At 40.9% G+C, this 18,291-nt stretch overlaps 1 protein-coding gene and 1 pseudogene across 2 annotated transcripts in view; both read right to left on the minus strand.

The window, feature by feature from the left end:
• LOC307055662 (trehalase-like) overlaps positions 1-18,291 on the minus strand; it is a 424,950-nt pseudogene that overhangs the window by 206,266 nt on the left and 200,393 nt on the right. The window lies entirely within an intron of this gene.
• Positions 6,087-13,451, minus strand: ATP5MG (ATP synthase membrane subunit g). The gene is made up of 3 exons (XM_079709407.1): positions 13,319-13,451; positions 7,575-7,735; positions 6,087-6,272 (listed from the first exon to the last, which is right to left on the minus strand). Exons 1-3 carry the CDS (start codon positions 13,368-13,370, stop codon positions 6,174-6,176), a joined length of 312 nt encoding a protein of 103 aa, XP_079565533.1. The 5' UTR covers positions 13,371-13,451; the 3' UTR covers positions 6,087-6,173.

The following is an 18,291-nucleotide window of genomic DNA, read 5'->3' on the forward strand; positions in this document are numbered from 1 at the left end:
TTATCAACCTAGCACCAAACACGGTAAGCTAGAGTTGGCTGTTTTACTGTTTGAAAACCTACTATAGACAAGTCAGATAGATAATGGCATAGGCTAGGATTACAAAGGTGAATTAGATACTGTACCTTCCTTAAAAAGCTTAGCAAGGGGAATAAACAAATGTAAATGTGTCATTAGGGTACAGTGATGTGTGCTATAAGAGGCCCAACAGGAGGGGAAAGGGAAGCAGTTTGGGAAAATCAGAAAAGACTTCTCAAAGTGGAACAGAGATGTGCAGGTAGAAACAGACAGGGTAAAGGCCGAGAGAACAGCATTTATAAAGGTATAGATTCATTAATGGATAAATTAATTTATTCATCATATCTGTATTGAGTGATTATGTGCTTAGAGCTTGGGATAATATCAGTGAAAAAAATAGATTTTTAAACATTTCTGCCTTTGTGGGGCTTGCATTTATTTTAGCAAGGTAAAACAATAAACATCATAATCCAGTAAATCATGTGGAATATTAGAAGTTGAAATTTTTGGAAAAAAAAGCAGGAAAGGAGAAAAGAGTATTTGGAGGGAGGTTTCTTGCAATTATAATTAGGATGCCTGGGGAAGCCCACACTGAAAATATTGAATGAGGTGAGGGAGCCAGCCCTGGGAAGATCTTGGGGTAGAGTATTCCAAACTGAGGAACCAGTCAGTGCTAAGGCAGGAGTTGCCTGGTGAGTTTGAGAAACAGCAAGGGGGCCAGTGGGGCAGGGTGAGAAAGGAGAAGGGTAGAGGGGCTTTAAGTCAGAGATATAATGGAAAGCCAGGTCTTGTTGGGCCTTGTGGCCCACAGTAAGGACTTTAGCTTCAAATCTGAGTGAGGCGGGAGCCATTGAGGGTTCTGAGCAGAGGAGTGACATGGTATGACTACACTTTGATACAATCACTCTGACTGATGTAAATAGACTGTAGACAGACAAGCTTGGCAGCAGGCCATTTAAAAGGGCATTTCAGCAACCCCAGTGAGAGATGATAGCACCTTGGTGTTAGTGATGGAGGTGGTAAGAAAGACATATTTTGAAGGTAGAACCAATAGGACTTCTTGAAGGATCGATATGGAACATGAAAGACAGGAGTCAAGGATGACTCCAAAGGTTTTCACCCTGAGCAACTGGAAGGATAGAGTTGCCATCAGCTGAGAGAAAACTACGGAGCAGGTTTGGGATGGGGATGGGGAAGGAAATCAGGAGTTCACTTTGGATATACTAAGTTTGAGATGTCTACTAAACACCCAAGTGGAGGTGTAGTGGCATATAAGCCTAGAGCTCAGAGGAGAGGTAGGGACTAGAGCTATAAATTTGAGAGTCATCGGTTAAGAGGCATCATTTAAACCAGGAGACTGGATGAGATCTCCAGTGGAATGATGAGAGAGGGAGAGGGAGAAAGAGAGCGAGAGAGCTGAGCCTTATGTTTGGGATATTCCAAAGACAGGCTGCCAGGGAAAGGAGGAACCAGAAAAGGAAACTGAGACGTGAACAAAAAGTAAGGAAGAAGGAAGGCCAAAGGAAAGTTCTGGAAGTCAGGTCTATCAGAAAGTGCATCAAGCAGGAGGAAATAGCTGAGTCAAACATTGCTGAAAGAGCAAGTAAAATGAGGATTGAGAAGTGACCCATTTAAAGTGTCAGAAGAGCAGTTTCAGTGGAGTGGTAGGAATGAGTGCTGGATTGGAATGGATAGAAGGGAGAACAGGATTTGGAGACACTGAATATCGGTAACTTTCAAAAAATATTTTATTTATTTAGGCTGCGCCAGGTCTTAGTTGCTGCACGCGGGATCTTCGCTGTGGCATGCGGGATCTTTAGTTGCAGCATGAGGGATCTTTAGTTGTGGCATGTGAGATCTAGTTCCCGACCAGGGATCAAACCCGGGACCGCTGCATTGGGAGCGTGGAGTCTTATCCACTGGACCACCAGGGAAGGCCCTGAATATTGACAACTTTTGAGGTGTTTTGCTGCAAAAGGGGGTTAATTTTGTAAAAGATGGGATAATGTGTATTACACTCATAGGAACAGACAAACAACAGGAAAAGGGGAGAAATGATAGCACAAAGACATTGAATGGAGGGATTGGCTTTAAAAAGGAGCATGAATTGGGAATTCCCTGGTGGTCCGACGGTTAGGACTCCGCACTTTCACTGCCGAGGGGCTGGGTTCGATCCCTGGTAAGGGAACTAAGATCCCACAAGCTGCAGGGCCAAAACAAACAAGAAGAAAGAGGAAAAAAAAAAAAGGCACATGAACTATCTAGTATAGGCAAGGTGAATATTTATGGGTGCAGTTTGTGAGAATGATGCTGTGGGAGCCAATGGAAGTTCTCCAATTGTTTTAGTTTTCTTAGTTAAGTAGTAAGCAAGGTCATCTGCTGACAGAAATAATCGTGGCCCAAGGAAACGCAGTGTGGTTGTCAGGTAGTACTAGGTACCATCTGAAGATTCTGATCATGAATATAAACTGAGTAGCCACCTTGGCTGTTTCCTCCAGCTACATTCAGCTACATGGGTGCAAGTACAGACTACACAGACTTAGCCGAGGATGTGGTTTTGGCAAATGAGGACAACAAAATGAGTGAGAGGTGAAGTTCAGGGTTTGTTCAAGAGAGTGATCCCAATTGACCATGGAATATAAATAAGCCGGGAGAAGAGAGGACAGCGAGGTGGTGAAGGAAATGGCAGCATCAATTTATTGATGGTCATGGTGACTCCAAATTAATATAGCTGGGATATTACAGGGAATGGGCTGGAAAGATTATAGGTGGTCAGAGAGGGATGCATGAAACTGAAACTATGGAGTGGCTGAAATTCCTTGGTAAGGACAGGAATGAATGCCCAGGGAAGATGAGACATTATCATTGGACTTTTTAAGGGAACTGAGCCCAGTTTGTTGGAAGGACAATTTATGTCAATAGTTCTCAAACTTTAGCATGCATCAGAATTAAACGGAGAGCCAGTTCAAACAGAGATTGCCAGATCCCATCCCCCATTCCTAGGTAGAACCTGAGAATTTTCATTACCAAGTTTCCTTACTTTGAAAACTACTGACCCACGTGTATGTTGAAATGGCCAAGAATTAAGACAGAACTCGTTTTGTAGACTGACAGAAAGCCAGGAGAAAAAAATTAATCAATAAATAAAGAAGAGTGGCCTGGTGACTGGCAGAAAACTGCAACAATCAGGGGCAGTGGGTATATAATCTGAAAACTAGATTTAAAGCTTTTGAGTTTTTATGGGGACTGGTTAGAAGCTGTGTGGCTGAAAGCCTGGTTGGTAGCAAAATGTGATTACACCAAGGCTGAAGGCATGTTGTCAAGGGCCTTGCATGTATTTATCAGTATTTTAATAGTATAGGGGCCTTTCATTTGGTAAGCAGGCCTAGTGTTAAGTTCTCTGGTAAGGGAATCTCTGGTGGAATTGCTACTGTATTTATCTCGAGTCATCCTGATCATACCAATTCGTATTCAGTAGAAATGAAAACCATATTAGGAAATACTGAGTCTCACAAAGCTAGATATCACTTTATATAAGATTAGGTAGGCTGACATCTGATTTGCCAGAAAGCTTAAACAGCTTGACAGTAGGGCAAAGGACTGAGAACATACAGAAAGCACTGCAGAATGGAACCGTAAAAAACAACGTAAGGGAGTCTACAAGGAGTGAAGGCAGGGCAGAGGCTACACGTGGGATCACCACCTGGGCCCAACTTGCGATTCTACGGATTACTCACGGGATCCTAGCCAAATCACTGAGTGTTTCTGCTGCTTAGTTCCTGACTTCTTAACACATTACTGACCAGCAGAAACTAACTCCTGTGGCTGTAGTATGTCTCTGATAAAAAATGTCTTAAGTGGGTCTATCATTTGTGCCACATGCCTCAGAGGGAAGTTGAGGGCTAAATGAGATAGTGAAAATGTAAAGTGCTATACAAACATGAGATGTTAAAAAAGTAAATTATATTGAGCTATCCTTAGAAATCAGGGCAGAATATGTACTTAGGTATATAAAAGATAAGTGGAAAAGAAAAAAGAAGCTTATCCAAGGAGAGTAATGCTGAGGCATATAGAACAGAGGATTAAGTATGCAATGTGGACAGAATCACATTCAATGTGGTCTTGAAATGCAAGCCTCAGGAAGGCTTTGCTGTTTATTGACAATTTATGTTTAATAACTTTAAGACCACACGCACCCCATGCATATTTCTACCCTAGCTTTTGTTAATGGATTTGAAATTGCCCGCTGCTGCTAGACTATACAAAGTGAAGGCAGGGATTGTGCCTTGTCTAAGTTCTTCAATGGGTTTCCATTCACAAGCCACACGGTACTCTAACTGCATGCTTAGTTACCTGTCTCACCAGATCAAGCTCTGTGAAACAGGTAACAGTCTTGTTCATGAATGTTTCTACCATTTAGCATACCTGGATTTAGGAGGTGCACCAAAAATATCCGACTTCAAACTTAAGTTGCCAGTGGCAAACACTTGGCATGCAAAAATTCAGTGAAAGACAGTCTGAACAATTCTCTGCTAGGAGGCAACACATTTGGGGTTTAGGAGGACAAAAAGTAACAGGCCTGCAGAAGTCAAGTGGCCGCTTCAGAGTCCACTGCTATTTTAACCCAAGAAAATTCTGTACATACACTATTAGCCACCCTACACCAGAGGTGTGCCATATGGCAAAGGAGGAGGAAGTAGCAGTGGAGTGAGTAGTAAACATTTATTTTGAGGACTTTCTGGTGTGACCATGTAGTTAAAATCAAATCACATTACATATCATGAATCAACTTGGCCTCTGTAGGTTCTTACTAGTGCTAGCTGATCTCATACCTTTACATTTTAAAAAAATTAATTGCACTGCTCACTCACGTATGCAATAGAAAAATTCATGAAAATCAGCATTATTGTAGTAGTGTCTTTTCTGTCTGTTGCTATGTATATTTTAAGTTACTGAATGCTTTCTGAAAAGAGGTAGTTTCAGTTTTGACCACCTGCAGTAAGTTAGGCATTACTTCACAGTTCAGAGAGTAGCAGTCTCTCCTTGGTGAGTTCTTGCCTATCACAAAGAAAAGCTGTGCCCTTTATTGGCTAAAGCAGCAGTGTTCAAAACCAGTTGGTAAATTTGAGATTGACTGGATAAAGGTTCAATACTATTAAAGGATTAATACTATATTGTGAGCCATGATGCTTTTCCAATATGCAATCATCTTTTGCTTATCATCAGCTGGTATTCCATGTTGTGCAGTGGCTGCAAAGAGAGTTACAACAGATTTAGAAACATACCAACAAGACATTCATAGATGGTAAGAACCCCAGGAAAGACCAATGAATGATTAAGTCGCTCCCAAATCCTCAATAAAGTGGCTCAAGATGACAGACTGATACCAATCACTTGTATTTATTTCAGGACATAATATACTATTTTGACCCATGGACGATACTAAACTATAATCCTGTTAACTATCTATAGGATATTTTATTTTTGTAAAGATAGGTCCTTAAAAAAAAAAGACATTAATAACATATCAAAATTAAATTGAAAACACAGGTCATTGCTTTCATTCTCTGTCCTAGTGTTAAAGATGTTACAAAGACACACAGAACATCACCCGGCTGGTCTCTTTTGGGGAAGCTATATTCAAACTGACAAAAAGTACCCCTACATTTACAGACACAGCTGTTGTCAAAGGGGTCTTTCTCTGATTTTAGCAAAGAAAAACAGTCCAAATTGTATTCTTTATACTAGGTGATTTAACTAGTATATACCATGTTTGGCACATGGTATTATTTTTCTCCTACTGGAACAAGTTCTTGTTTTCTCAAAGCCTTTCCCCAACTTTTCTAAAATTAAGCTTAAATATCATTTATTTCAAGCCTTCAAAGTAAAATGCTATCCTCATATATACACATACCAGGTTGGTATATTCGTATCTATCCTTTCCAATTGCAGGCTAAGCAAAGACATGCATTTAGAGCTGTATTAATGTATTAAAGCAAAAGACAACACAACTTAATATCAAGAGAAATTGTGACCTTCCATGTAGTGCTTGACAGAGAAAACACTGATTTTGACACATTGTCTTATTTTATTCAAATGGCAGTCTGCTCACACATGGTCCAAGAACACCCAAATAACAAAGCAAAGACTGGTCTTCAAACATTATAGCCAATGATGCCACGCTTGCCTATGATCTCGCCAACATAAAACCACATCCACACCTCAGTGGCCACCAAACCATTCAGTAGAGCTTCCTGAAAAAAGAAGCACAAATTTTAATGTACATTTTTTTCTTATATATTTAAAACTATTCTTTTCCAGGATTAAGTGACAGAATATAAGGATGCTATTCAAATTAAAGGGGAGTTTTAGTCAAAGTCAAGAATTACTGATGTTAACTTTAACTGCTGAGAACACTTGAACTTTCAATTATGTAAGGTAAGTAGGCCAGAGCTTATAAATTCTTTCAAAGCATTCTTTAAAGACCTGAACTGACTTAACCCTTTCATTATTAGTTTATGAGACACTTTACGAGCCCTAAAACAACCCACATCCTGGAAATAGCTGCCACATTTAGACAGGGCATTCATATGAAAGGATGGCTATAGGAAGGCAAGTCTCTGAACAGACATTTCTGTCTGGCCAAAGAAAATCTGTTGAAAGATGAAGGGCTCCATCTTCCCCTTTAGACATAATTTTTATTCATTTATTATTTGGTTTAATTCTTTCCAAGTATTCAGTAATTAGTTTCACAGATCAATGTTTTATTGCCCTAAAGAGAACAAGTACACACACACAGTTCCAGAAAACAGCGGTTCACACAAGCACAAATATGGATCTTGAAACTCCAGTTGAAAAAAATACCTTTCCACAACAAAATTGGGCCTTTTCCTTTTAGCACCTGGAAGTGAAATTGTTCAAATTCTTCTTTCTTTTTTTTTTTTTTTGGCCGTGCTGAGTGGCATGTGGGATCTTAGTTCCCTGACCAGGGATAGAACCTGTGCCCCTTGCACTGGGAGCACAGAGGAGTCTTAACCACTGGACCACCAGGGAAGTCCTCAAGTTCCAATTCTTTAGAATTCTTAAGTCTTTAGATTTTATCTCCACCCTTCATATCATATTATATGCTTCTAGGTTTTGGTATTTTTACCCTCCATGAGTGTTAGCTGCTTGACTGTGATATAGACCAAGAGATCTTTTGGCCAAATTGAGGATAGTTTTAGGACTACAGACAAAAAAAGTACAGAATCAGCAAAGCAAGCCATTCTATTTAGTACACTAAACAAATAGGAAAGGAAAAAAAAAGCTGCCCAGTAAAAATGATCACTTCTTTGTTATAAGACTAATAGGAAACTAAGACATAAAATAGCTCAATTATTTCAACCCAGATGACAAAATTACAAAGTATCCTTCTCCAAAGTCAAAAAAGAGATTATCTCTCATTATGTTGGTTTCAGCCTCACTGAAAAATACATATATTAATCAAAAAATCAGAAAAATCCCAAGGGGAGACATTTTCTTTTATGCACATACGTTTTCATTTAGCCCATAGTTACCTTAACTGTAAGCTGTTTGAAGCTACCAGTTTGAGCACTATTGATAATTTTTTTCAAGCTCTGAATAGCTGTAGGGATCTCAGCAGGGGTTGGAGGAACCAGCTCAACCTTGGCATAGTGCCAAAATGTGGCCAATCGAGGCTTCGAGTAAGTCACAGCAGCTGGAAAACAAAACAAAACAAAAAACCAGGATGAACTCACTAGAGACCGAAAGAAGCAGATGTGTGGGCTGGACACAAATATTTATTCATGCATCACATTCATTCAATGCTTGTACCAAATGTGCACCCGGTGTGAAAAGTCAAAGCTGCTCCCTGGAAACCAGAGGCTTTTAAAGATGCAGAACACCTGTGCCACAGGGCAGTTCAATCAGGCAGGAAGCTATAAGCACATTCAATTATGCCAGGACTTCACTAGTGGCCAGTACCAGAGTACTAGTACTTCATTTATGAATGGCAAATCTAGCTAACTATAAAGTTACTAGAAATTGTGTTCAAAAACAAGAAAACAGCAGCAATGTAACCATATTGTCTTGTAGAGACCAAAAAATTTGGAGGGAAGAGGTGCAGAAGGGGAGGGAAGGAGCTCTGTAGAATGACATCCTTAAGAATAAGATTAAAACTTGTCACTATATTGGCCACAAATCCAGATGGAATTATACCAATTAGTACCCGTTTTTGGGATCCTCATCAATATGTTCTGGATTAACAAAAGCACAGCTGCTCCTCCTTCAAAATACCACAAATAATAAAAATACAGCCTACATGTATTGTTAAGAGCAGCCAAAACTTAACTCTGTTATTAAGCTGAAATTCCTCAAGGTATTTACTATTTCAGGAAAACAAATTTTTAACAACCAGGGTAGATGTAAGACTATGGTAGTGATTTCAGCAAAAGAAAAGGTATTTTATATAAAAAATTACAAGAGAGCATGACAAAAACAGCACAAATACATGAACATCCATAAAGTGTCTATTGCTTAAAGATAGATAACCCAAAGCTCCTGGTACTTTCCCTATTATTAACTGCCTGTATTTAGGTATTTCACTACTCTTAAATTTACTATCTCCATCATCCTCTGGCTTAGGGCCATGGGTAAATCTTTAAGCAGACCCAAAGCTCTAACAGATAGTTCTAAATAGAACTGCCAACGCCTGTGAGACGGCGCCATCAAAGAGAACAAAGTCTTGTTTAACAGTCAACAGTCTTTAAAATTATCTTCAACATACAGATATATTATTCTTTATAAACAAACAAATCAGTACAATGTACACAAACACTGTACTTTAGTTGGTAAATTTGTTTCTCAGGGAGTTTAGGTTAAAAAGTTTGAAACTGCTTTACATGTATACAAGGGATGAACAAAATATAAGTAAGTGAATGGTGGATGATGGGAGCCAGGCTTCTCACTGTAAGAGAGGGAAGTTATAGATGTGGAAGAAAAGAACAAACCTTGTGGTACTGGATTAGAGTTGGAGACATTCATTATGAACCCATGTTTAGTTTTATATACAGATTGATCAATAAGAAACAACTATAGTTGACCTTTGAACTGCACAGGTCCACTTATATGTGGATGTTTTTCAATAAATATGTACTACGGTACTTCACGATCTGAGGTTGGTTGAATGCATGGATGTGGAACTGTGGATATGGAGGGCCAACTGTAGTTATATTCAGATTTTCAACTGCATGGGGGTCAGCGTCCTTAATCCCCACATTGTTCAATGGTCATATGTGTGTGTGTGTACACACACCCATGGGTGAATATACAGATGGTCCCCAATTTTTGATGGTTCAACTTATAATTTTTCAACTTTACAGTGTGAAAGTGATATACATTCAGTAAAAATGATACTTTGAATTTTGATCTTTTCCCAGGCTAGCGATAGTGGGTACCATACTTTTTTGTAATGCTGGGCAGTGCCAGCAAGCTGCAGTTAGTCTATCATGTGATATGAGGGTAAACAACTAACACACAAGCATTCTATTTTTCACTTTCAATACAGTACTCAATAAATTACGTGAGATATTCAACACCGTTTTCTAAAATAGGCTTTGTGGTAGGTGATTCTGCCCAACCTTAGGCTAATGTAAGTATTCTGAGCACGATTAAGGTAGGCTAGGCTGAGTTATGATGTTTGGTAGGTTAGGTGTAATGAATGCACTTTCGACTTACAATATTCTCAACTTGTGATAGGTTTACTGGTACGTCATTTTATTCTAAGTAGAGGAATACCTATACGCACACACCTCCTTGTCCAGTGGGAGGGCCCAGAGGCAATGATATTCTAGTACAACAGTCCCCCCATATCTTGGTTTCGCTTTCCATAGTTTCAGCTACCTGCAGTCAACCACTGTCTGAAAATATTAAATGGAAAATTCCAGAACTAAACAATCCATAAGTTTTAAATTGTGTGCCTTTCTGAGTAGTGGGATGAAATTTCGTGCTGTCCCTGTGCCATCCCAATGCTGTGTCACAATGCCTCCATCATCTGCCCCACCTCATCCTATCATGTAGGCATTGTAACATCTCGCTCGTCAGAAGGGTGAGTAGAGTACAGTAAGGTATTCTGAGACAGAGCCCCCCTCACATAACTTTTATTGCAGTATTTTAATTGTTCTGTTTTATTAGTTATTGTTGTTAATCTTTTACTGTGCCTGATTTATAGATTAAACTTTATCATAGGTATGTATGTATAGGAAAAAACAGCATATATAGGATTCAGTACTATCTGTGGTTTCAGGCATCCACTGGAGGTTTTGGAACTTACGTTCCATGAATAAGGGGTGACTAGCAGAGTCTAGTGGCAAGGAACATATCCAGTACCTAGATCTTAGTTTCAAAATACGTTTGTCCAATAAAAGGAACTAGGGTTCCTTGGAGAAATGGCTAATTCTAAGGCTGGGGCAGGGGATACATAAGATGAATCTGGGGAATTCCCTGGCGGTCCAGTGGTTAGGACTCAGCGTTTTCGCTGCCGGGGCCCGGGTTCAATCCCTGGTGAGGGAACTAAGATCCTGCAAGCCATGTGGCATGGCAGGGGAAGAAAAAAAAAAAAAGGCTGAAGCATCTTGTAATACCAGAAAGTAAAGGGGAATGTTGAAGGGAGAGAGGTGCCCAAGTGACAGTTCTCAATGACCAAAGCTGGAACAATGTGAGCAACAAAATAAATAACATACTGTGCTACTGGAGGTACAAAGTTTGAAGTAAATATATGTGAGTCCATACAATAAATGACTGAATAAAAAAATGGGGGAAGAAGAGACAAATCTGTCTCACAGAAGAATTCTATTTAAATATATGTAACTATTCCCTCTTACAGGAGATAGAATCCTGCCCCTGCCTCCCCCAATTTAGTTACTTGCTTCTAAAGAATACAGTATGGAAAGGAAAAAACAGTAACTTTCGGAGAAACCTAGTGAAACTACCTTAACCAAGTGATGAAAGCGAACTTCACTAGTGATGTTATATGGATATCACTTACATCATGATATGTGATTAGGGGACTTCACTTTTGTGGCATTCTTTCTCAAAATCCATAGCTCCAGGGACTTCCCTGGCGGTCCAGCGGTTAAGACCCTGCATTTGCACTGCAGGGGGCGCGGGTTCAAACCCGCATGCTGCGAGGTGTGGCCAAAGAAAAAAAAAAGAAAAAGAAAAAAACAACAACAGCCCCATAGCTCCAGACTAATCATGACAAAGACACCAGACAAATCCAAAATGGGGGGCTTCCCTGGTGGCGCAGTGGTTGCGAGTCCGCCTGCTGATGCAGGGGACGCGGGTTCGTGCCCCGGTCTGGGAGGATCCCACATGCCGCGGAGTGGCTGGGCCCGTGAGCCATGGCCGCTGAGCCTGCGCGTCCGGAGCCTGTGCTCCGCAACGGGAGAGGCCACAGCAGTGAGAAGCCCGCGTACCGCAAAAAAAAAAAAAAAAAAAAAAAATCCAAAATGGGGAACATCTTTAAAGGATACCTAGACAGACACCTACACAGACATCTTGAGACTGTCAAGGTCATGAAAGGTAAGGAAAGGTTGGGAAACTGTCACACAGGAGACTAGAGAGATAGACAACTCATTGCACTGTGGTACCCTGGATTGGTTCCTGGAACAGAAAGAGATTAACTGGAAAAGCTGGTGAAATCCAAATAAAGTCTCAAGTTTACTTAACAGGAAAAAAAACAAAAACCAAAAAAACCCCCAAACTCTATGACCTTTCCGGGGAAGTTTGATGAATTAAAATTACTTATTTCTGTAAGCTTCTTTGTCCTCCAGGAGAATTAACAGATACAGTTAGCAATATTTTAGATATTTAACATTAACATTTAATACACTGAGTTAAGTTACGAAGCAAAATACAGCTCCACTTTAACATTCTGGCCCCAGTTGAGTTCTCCTTTCTGAGTACTTCTGGAAGAATAACAACCTATATCTTTCAATTATTCATAGTAATAGAGGAAATGGTTGATATATTTCATAATTATTTTCATATTACTTTTCTTTTTGTAAATTATCATTAAAATTGGTTTGCAATTCCCCAAGATGCACCACGGAAAAGATGTGAAAGCCCTGGTAGGAGGAAAAAAATCCACCTGAAATTTAAAAAAATTTGCCTCAAATCATCCACAAAGTCCAAATAATCAAGCCACTGTTCCTTCTTCTTGTATTATGTAAAAATGTAGAGCTTTATCTTAGTCAAGTTGTAAACTTAAGTTCTTTGGTAAAGTGTGTAAACTTATAATAGTGGACTGTGGGGTTCTGTAGAAGAGGATCAAGTATTTAAAGTATCTGACACTGTCAGGCATTCAATAACTCATTGTTCGACTGCTGATGGAGAAAAGGGAGGAGACAACGAAGAAAATTTGAGCGAAAGCCGTTCAGAGAGCTGCGCTTCAACCACTTACTAGAATATAGCACATCTAGCAAAGAAGCTTCCGTCTACTTAACTGATCTCACTATGAGGATAAAATGAATAGCCTGCTACAGCAGACAAATGAAATATTTACTGACATGACTACTACCCTGGGCTGTGACTACTCAGAGTTGTTCTGAAATACAGCGTTCTACCAGTAAGGATACATCCAGCTTTTTCGAACAGAAAATTCCCACGAACGCTAACCTATGGTAATAAACATTGCTGCTTACAAATATCCCTTCCTATGCTTACCGGGGCAGGAATATTCGTTCGTAAAGCCCAATTTCACCTAAAAATTCCCTTAGATTAAAGGCGAAGTATCTCAGAATCTGGCCAGGGCAGAATACAAAGGCAAAGTTCCAAAGGTCACCCATCCTTAAAAATTCTGCAGACTTCCACATACTCCACTGAGAAGCAGACAAGCTGATGCGGCCGTATTTCTGTGCTTTCATGTGTCTCTGCCTGCCGTCTCCCACGCTCTCCTAGCGGACCCATCCCCTCTCTATTCCTCCTCCTGGAGGTCGAAGGGCGTCATGGCGGCGGCTGCTGGGCAACCCCGGCTGCCTGCACACTCCCTCCGCTCGCTGTTGCTGTCAGAATTCAGAATCTCTAGGTTGTAGACAGAACCCAAGCCGCAGGCCTGGCCAGCGGAAAGCTACAGAAGAGCCGCCAATCCGCCTCCTGCCCCCCCACCCCCCACGTTCAGGCCGTGCCCGCCGCGGCTCTCGCCGGCCGCTCGGGTGACCGCCTCCCGCGTCCTCCCCTCGAGCCCTCGCAGGCCTCTCCGCCCGCCCGGGTACCCGCGTAGGCGGGCTGATGCCGCGCTCACCGCTGACCAGCGCCGGGGCCTTCTCCGCGAGGTTACGGACAAACTGGGCCATGTCTCTAGGATGGAAAGCCTGTCGCGCCGACTGGCCGGCTGAATGTCACCCTCCCGGAAGGACCTGCCGCAGGGCCCCGTTCCGCTTCCAAGGTCAGGCCGCCCCTTTCCGCGCCGGTCCAAGATATTTAGGTGTCCTAGTATTTTTCCGGAATTCAGTGGGCCAATTCATTTTCTTCAGTCACAGATGAGAAAGTGGGTACGAGAAGATGAGACCAGAGAGCACGTAAAAAACAACGGAATTCCGCAGAGAAACAGGCATTTCTTGGGGCAGCCGCTCAGGGAAGTCTGAAAGGCCGGCGCGAGGAGGGATGGCGCATGCGCCCTGCGGTGGCGCAGACCTCCACTTTTTTTTTTTTTTTTTGCTTGCGCTGGTTGCTTTTGCAGCTTTTCAGAGAGAACGAGGCAAGTTAGGGCTGGAAGGCACCGCTGCGATTTTTCTAGGCCAACATGATCGTCTTACAAAGGCAGAGAGGGCCCTAGGCCAAACACGAAAAGTTAGGTGTAATCCTGGTCTCCCCCGCATCCTGTATTAGGATTGGAATCCAATTCCCCTAATTCCCTAACCAGCCGCAAGGAACTATGGGGATATAAGGAACAAAATCACATTTACTGAGGGCCTCCAGTCTGTCAGGCATTTTGGAATTTAAAGAAAGCCTGTGTGTTAGGTAGTGTGCCCATTTAAGACTGGCATTGGTAATGGCCACAGTAGCTAGTGAGTGGCAGAGTTGGGATCTGATGAGGTTGCATTGTAAACAGAGAAGAGGCATTAGTATCGGATTAGGCGTGGTGCTGATCTGGGGAGACTTCCTAGAGAAGGAGATCCTTGGGTTGATGTATAACAGAACAGCTGTGTCCTACGGAGTTGAACTTTATAGTTAATATGACTGGAAGGAAAGATATACGTAGGGATGTGGCATTTGATGAGAAAAACAATAAGTAATGGACCCGGGGAAGCCTGAGTAGAAGTAAAACTCTGATTGATGGAATGGTTAGAGGTGGAATGAAAAATTAGTGATATCAAGGAGTCAATAACAGCGCTTCAGTGAAGGAGTGATTCAGTTGCCTGATACTCCAGAGAAGTAAAATTAAGGATGAGGAAGTTAATGTAGCAATATAGAAACATTAGCTAGGGCAGTTTCAATTAGGATAGAAGCCAGAGTGAAGATATGGCTATAAAGGAATACCAGCCAGAAAACCAAATATGAGATATGAAACTCAAGGGAGAGATTGAAGATCGAGAAGCGGGATTGACAAGATTCCTGATGAGGCTGGAAATAAGGTTGGAGGGATTAGCCTTGAAACTGTGGGGCCTTTTCCACAGATGCGATGATGGAAGTGAAGTTTGAAAGTGGAAATTCTGGAATCTATGAAGTAGAAGACAAAGTCATCTGAGTGTGAGGGTTAAGTGGGAGGGTGGGAGAAAATCTAAGGAAAGAAGTTAAAGTTTGGAATAATTGTTGAACTTAAGGACACACAGAAGGGTTGTTGGTCACACCACTCTAAAGTTTGTGCCCTTTTTCTCCAACAGTAGCCTGTAGCTGGGATATTGGAGCAGAGGGAAATGGTTGGGTTAATCTGGGCTGAGGTTTTGCATAGCAGAGGTGCAGAAACAAGGGGCAAGAAAGGGGAACTTGATAGCGAATGATTAAAACGAAAGACCTGGGGTTTAGGCCAGATGAAGAAAAGTGAAGCCAAAAGTGAACTGCTTAGGAAGAAACATGCCCTGAGACTCATCTGAAGATAACTCCAGGGTCCAAAAGCCTGGTAAGGCAGGTTAGGTCACCCAGGCCACACATTTGATACGACCTTTAAAAAAAAGTAAAGTTCAGAGCCCTCTAAGTTTTCAGAGGGATTTCTGGAATTGCCACTAGCTTTTTTTTTTTTTTTGCGGTATGCAGGCCTCTCACTGTTGTGGCCTCTCCCGTTGCGGAGCACAGGCTCCGGATGCGCAGGTTCAGCGGCCATGACTCACGGGCCCAGCCGCTCCGCAGCATGCGGGATCCTCCCGGACTGGGGCACGAACCCGCGTCCCCTGCATTGGCAGGCGGACTCCCAAACACTGCGCCACCAGGGAAGCCCTGCCACTAGCTTTTGATACTGTAATAAAGCAGTGATAACAAAGGTTGTTAAGTCAGATGTTCATTTATTAAATACAAGCTTTGAACAAACACCCCCAGGCAAGTATGACAAGAAGTAACCTTCCTGGAATGTTCCAAAATACAGTTACGTTGATCAAGTTTTATTTCAATCAAACTTCCTGTCGTTTTGTTCTTCACTTTCTTTGTTTCTAGGTTTTCTTTTCCAAGCAGTTAGAGAATGTGCATTATTTCCTCACATGATATCAACAGTGCAGCATCAGCCTCTGGCTTGTAAAGGCACCCAGTAGACTTATGCTCTGTGCAATGGCTGCTTAGTAACCAGCATCAAATAAAGTAATGAAGCTTTTGTAGAGTGTGATACCAAATAGCAACTGGCACCTTCACCTGCACCATTAAAAAACCTTTGACATTTCTTTCAGTTTTCACATATCTATGAAAAACTATATTAAAAACAAACAAACCCAGATTGCTTGATAAAACCTACTTTATTTTCCAAGTTTAGTATTACCCTCTTAGTAAGCAATACTAGAGCTGATTAAAGAGTCTTCACTTTCCTATCATATGCTAGCAAAGCCAACACATAAAACTAGGTATGTCAGAAAGTCTGCTCTAATAGATTTAGAGCTTGCTTCCGAGTTCCAGAAAACACAAGCCCTCTTTAAGCTTCCGAGTGCACATATGCACCATGTTGTACCACGATCATAATTTTTTAATCTCATTTTTGGGATGTCTTAAATTACTTCAAGGAAAGGAAAAAGGCACAGAGGACACTTGGTTTCCTTACCAACAGTGGCCTTAAGCTATGCACTTGCCTTTGTGATGAGTTTATAGATATTCAGCAGCATTAATGGTGCCACAGCCATTCATAAAGTTTCAGGAAAAGAGATTTAAAAACAAAAAACAAACAAAAAAAAACCTTGCCAGAAAAGGCTTACAATCTGAAGACTTAACTTAATACAGAAGTAGAATATAGACACAGATACAAGAGGCAGCATAGAGGTTGTTAACTAGAAAGCTGCTGGGAACAGCTGCCTTCTGAGGTTTTGTGCCCGTTTTTTCCTCCAATTTTCTCCTATAAAACTCTGGTCTTTTCCCCACTTCTTTTAAAAATGAAAATATCCTACTACATTGGGTTTGGAAGATAAATGCAAGTAAATTGAAGCTTATTTTATATAGTTCATTCTCAGAGAAGTAAAGGAGGATAATAAATATGAAATGAAGCTCATTTTAAGAAAATAAACAAATCCTGTCAACCCATGCCTTAAAGGCCCAGGGAGCATACTGAATTACTATCTTACATTCTGGCATTTGCAAGAGTCCTAGACTGCCTTTTTCATTTATAAGCACAGAAATAGGCAACATCTACTTTGTATCTAGTGTGGGATGCCCTCGACTTGAGGGTTTCCAGCTGATACCATCAAAAACACATCAAGGACTGCTTATAACAACTTGTGTTGGATTACCGTAAAACTACCATCTTATTTGAAAGAGGCCGTGGTTAACAATAATATCCTCTAAATAAAGCAATGACCCGTTTCTAGATCATACCACTTTTCTTGTTAGTTATATTTTCGGGCTTAGAGGGATAGTGATATAGACAGTCCACAGGGGAATGTGCCTCACTCAGCATGTTAAGCTGCACAACTGAGTAGGGAACTCAAGCTCAACTTGTAAAAGTGGGGCCCATCCATCTACTAACTACGTAGGGCTAAGTGGGTATTTAAAATGGTTTGTGGACAAGGTTGTGCTCAAATTCCTGCTCTGTTAATTGATGACCTAAGGCTGAGTTGGAAGCAGCTCTTAGAAGTCAGGTCATAAGCCCAAACAAACATTAACTATATACATTTTACAGTCTCAGAATTTTGTCTAGAATAAGTGTTAGTAAACATGGCCACACACTGCAGACATCTTACCATGGAAGAGACAATATAAAGTGGTACTCTCTTTACACTAGACCAATATAAAAATGTACATGGTGTGTGTACGTAGGGGTGTGTGTGTATATATATATATATATATATATATATATATATACTGAGATATACTGCTGATATTAGTGTCTTAAAATGACATTTTTCATAGTTACAATATTTGTTGCCTAACTTTTCTACTCAAGCCTAGTCCTTGATTTTCAGTAGATGAAAAGGGCCCAATAGCCTTCTTTTCTCACCTCGGAATTTTCTGAATAAAGTGTCAAAACTGCAAATTTGTTCTACCAATCCTCCTAAAAATATTATAGGGCTAAATTTTCTGTGGTAATGACAACTCCATGAGGGAGTGTTTGGCCTCCAAGGTATCTTTGAGTTACAAGATAACACAAAACTAAGAGCTACCAACTGAAGTTGCATAAGATTCCTTTTTTCATGTCATCTTTCATCTTATTCAAAAATCTACTCAAACATCAAGGTATCTGCTTTTATACAAAATGTTATTCTGTAACATTGCAGAGCTGTAACAAGGAAAAGGGCTGAAGTCTGGGTCATAAAGTCTAGTAAATACCTTGATAACACAGGACTTTCTGATATCAGCTGTCACTGAAATACGTGACATCATATACTTAAAAGCAGTGCTCACCAAAGATGTTTGAGCTGTTCTTGGAAGAGAACTAGTAAGGTGGCAGGAGGTTTTAGTAGTTGAAGTTAATGTAATTTAAGGTAAGAAAAGGAAGAAGAAAGAACAGGAAGAGATATAACAAAGGGTAAAAATTAGTGATGATTTCCAAACGTGGTGATGCTATAAGTATAATTTCCTGCAAGCCAGGAGCACTGTAAAGTTCTTAGGAATTTTAATTATCATAATTTGAGAAAGAGCAGTTCTCTA

The sequence above is a fragment of the Hyperoodon ampullatus genome (assembly GCF_949752795.1).
Source record: "Hyperoodon ampullatus genome assembly, chromosome: 7".
In the NCBI taxonomy this organism is placed as follows: domain Eukaryota; kingdom Metazoa; phylum Chordata; class Mammalia; order Artiodactyla; family Ziphiidae; genus Hyperoodon; species Hyperoodon ampullatus.

Bases quoted from the DNA above. Each gene is read 5' to 3' on its own strand.
- ATP5MG (XM_079709407.1), bottom strand. From the start codon at position 13,370: ATGGCCCAGTTTGTCCGTAACCTCGCGGAGAAGGCCCCGGCGCTGGTC. The intron at 7,736-13,318 runs GTGAGCGCGGCA...TTTGTTTTCCAG, and splicing joins GGCCCCGGCGCTGGTCAGCG to CTGCTGTGACTTACTCGAAG. The intron at 6,273-7,574 runs GTAACTATGGGC...TTCTTTTTTCAG, and splicing joins TCAAACAGCTTACAGTTAAG to GAAGCTCTACTGAATGGTTT.